General features: G+C 48.2%; 1 protein-coding gene across 1 annotated transcript in view; it reads left to right on the top strand.

Moving 5' to 3' along the window:
- The window catches only part of LOC103071475 (histone H3.3), a 395-nt gene extending 73 nt beyond the window's left edge, over nt 1-322 (top strand). The window contains 1 exon segment of the mRNA XM_082931053.1: nt 1-322. This exon segment is cut by the window's left edge and continues 16 nt beyond it. Coding sequence (XP_082787179.1) covers nt 1-322 — 322 coding nt within the window.
- The last annotated feature ends 1607 nt before the right edge of the window (nt 323-1929 follow it).

The raw sequence follows: 1929 nt of genomic DNA on the forward strand, positions 1-1929 counted from the left end.
GCCAGCCACGGGGGGCGTGAAGAAGCCGCACAGGTGCTGGCCGGGCACTGTAGCACTGCGCGAGATTCGTCACTACTGGAAGTCCCCAGAACTTCTGATGGGTAAGTTACCCTTCCAGCGCCTGGTCCGGGAGATTGCGCAGGACTTTAAGATGGACCTGCGTTTCCAGAGCTCGGCTGTAAGGGCACTGCAGGAAGTCTGTGAGGCATACCTGGTGAGTCTTTTTGAAGACACCAACCTATGTGCCATCCATGCCAACCGTGTCACTATTATGCCCAAGGATATTCAGCTGGCACGCCATATCCGCGGAAAATGTGCCTAAACTGCGCAAGCAGCCGTTGATCTCACCCCAAAAGCTATTTTAAGAGCCACTACCTGCTCACAAAGGGCACTGTGCACAAACCAAGTAGCGGGTGCCTTTTCTCTCCAATAAACCAGAGGCCTAGCTAGCTGTGTGTCAACGTAGTCCCTTATTGGGTTTGTTTGTTTGTTTGTTTTTGCGGTACGAGGGTCTCTCACTGTTGCGGCCTCTCCCGTTGCGGAGCACAGGCTCCGGACACGCAGGCTCAGCGGCCCTGGCTCACGGGCCTAGCCGCTCCGCGGCATGTGGGATCTTCCCGGACCGGGGCACGAACCCATGTCCCCTGCATCGGCCGGCGGACTCTCAACCACTGTGCCACCAGGGAAGCCCCTTATTGGGGTTTATTGATATGAAATCACTGGTTAGTTCCTAGAGTTGGAAGACGAAGAGATTTTCCCTTGCAAGTTAACCTTCAGAACAATAGCTGATCATTTTGTGTGCACCTGGTAACAAGTTTTCCAACCCCATAGAACAGTCTAAACTTGCTGAGAAACCCTACAACCACAGAGGTTCACCATGCTCCCAATAGTTGAGCTGTGTGGAGACAACCTGCGCATGGGTTTGAGGAAAAGAGAGTAAAGATTGCTTTTTTCCTACATTGGTGCTGCTTGGAAGCTTTTGTTGAGGCTTTATTAAGTTGATATAAGCCAAGCACTGTCAGGTCACTAGTCATACAAAGGGGACAAAATCCATTCCCTACTGTCCCTGTTTGGCCTGCACCTTCAGGATGCTTACAGCTGAGTGAAGGAAGTCTGTATGTAGGAGGAGTTAACATGCAGTGTGCTTTAGTGATAGCTCAATGTTGTCAGTATGCAAGAGTGGGTTTCTGAAGTTTCTTTGAGCCCAGTTTGTTATCCAGTAGACTTGATATTCAAAATCTTCATCAATTAAAGTAGTGCACACGAAACTTTTTATTAAAAATAAATTTTTTTAAATAAATTTATTTTATTATTTTTGGCTGTGTTGGGTCTTCGTTGCTGCACGCAGGCCTTCTGTAGTTGCAGCGAACAGGGGCTATTCTTCATTGCAGTGCACGGGCTTCTCATTTATTGTGGTGGCTTCTCTTGTTGTGGAGCATGGGCTCTAGGCACGTGGGCTCAGTAGTTGTAGTGCATGGGCTCTAGAGCGCAGGCTCAGTAGTTGTGGCACACAGGCTTAGTTACTCCACGGCACTGTGGAATCTTCCTGGACCAGGGCTTGCACCAGTGTCCCCTGCATTGGCAGGTGGATTCTTAACCACTGCACCACCAGGGAAGCCCAGTGCACACAAAACTTTTGAAGGTTGAAACTAGTATCTTTTAAGTTTTAGAGTATATGTAAGTTAATGGGTGACAAGTCTTTGAGGGGCCATCTGAAAGCCAAGAGTGTCCAGGGACAGCTATGTTCTGGTTCTGAAGTCAGTTTTAACCTTCAATACTAGACTCCTTTAAAATAAACCCAAACCTGAACTCTGTGCCTTTTTTGTGCTTTATGAAGTCTTTATCTTGCAAGGAATAGACTCTTGAATTCATATGACACACCTAAAGAAAGCACCAAACCCTGACTGGATCTGCACATCACCTGGTGAC

This window comes from Lipotes vexillifer, unplaced genomic scaffold, assembly GCF_000442215.2.
Source record: "Lipotes vexillifer unplaced genomic scaffold, Lipotes_vexillifer_v1.1 scaffold814, whole genome shotgun sequence".
Taxonomy (NCBI): domain Eukaryota; kingdom Metazoa; phylum Chordata; class Mammalia; order Artiodactyla; family Lipotidae; genus Lipotes; species Lipotes vexillifer.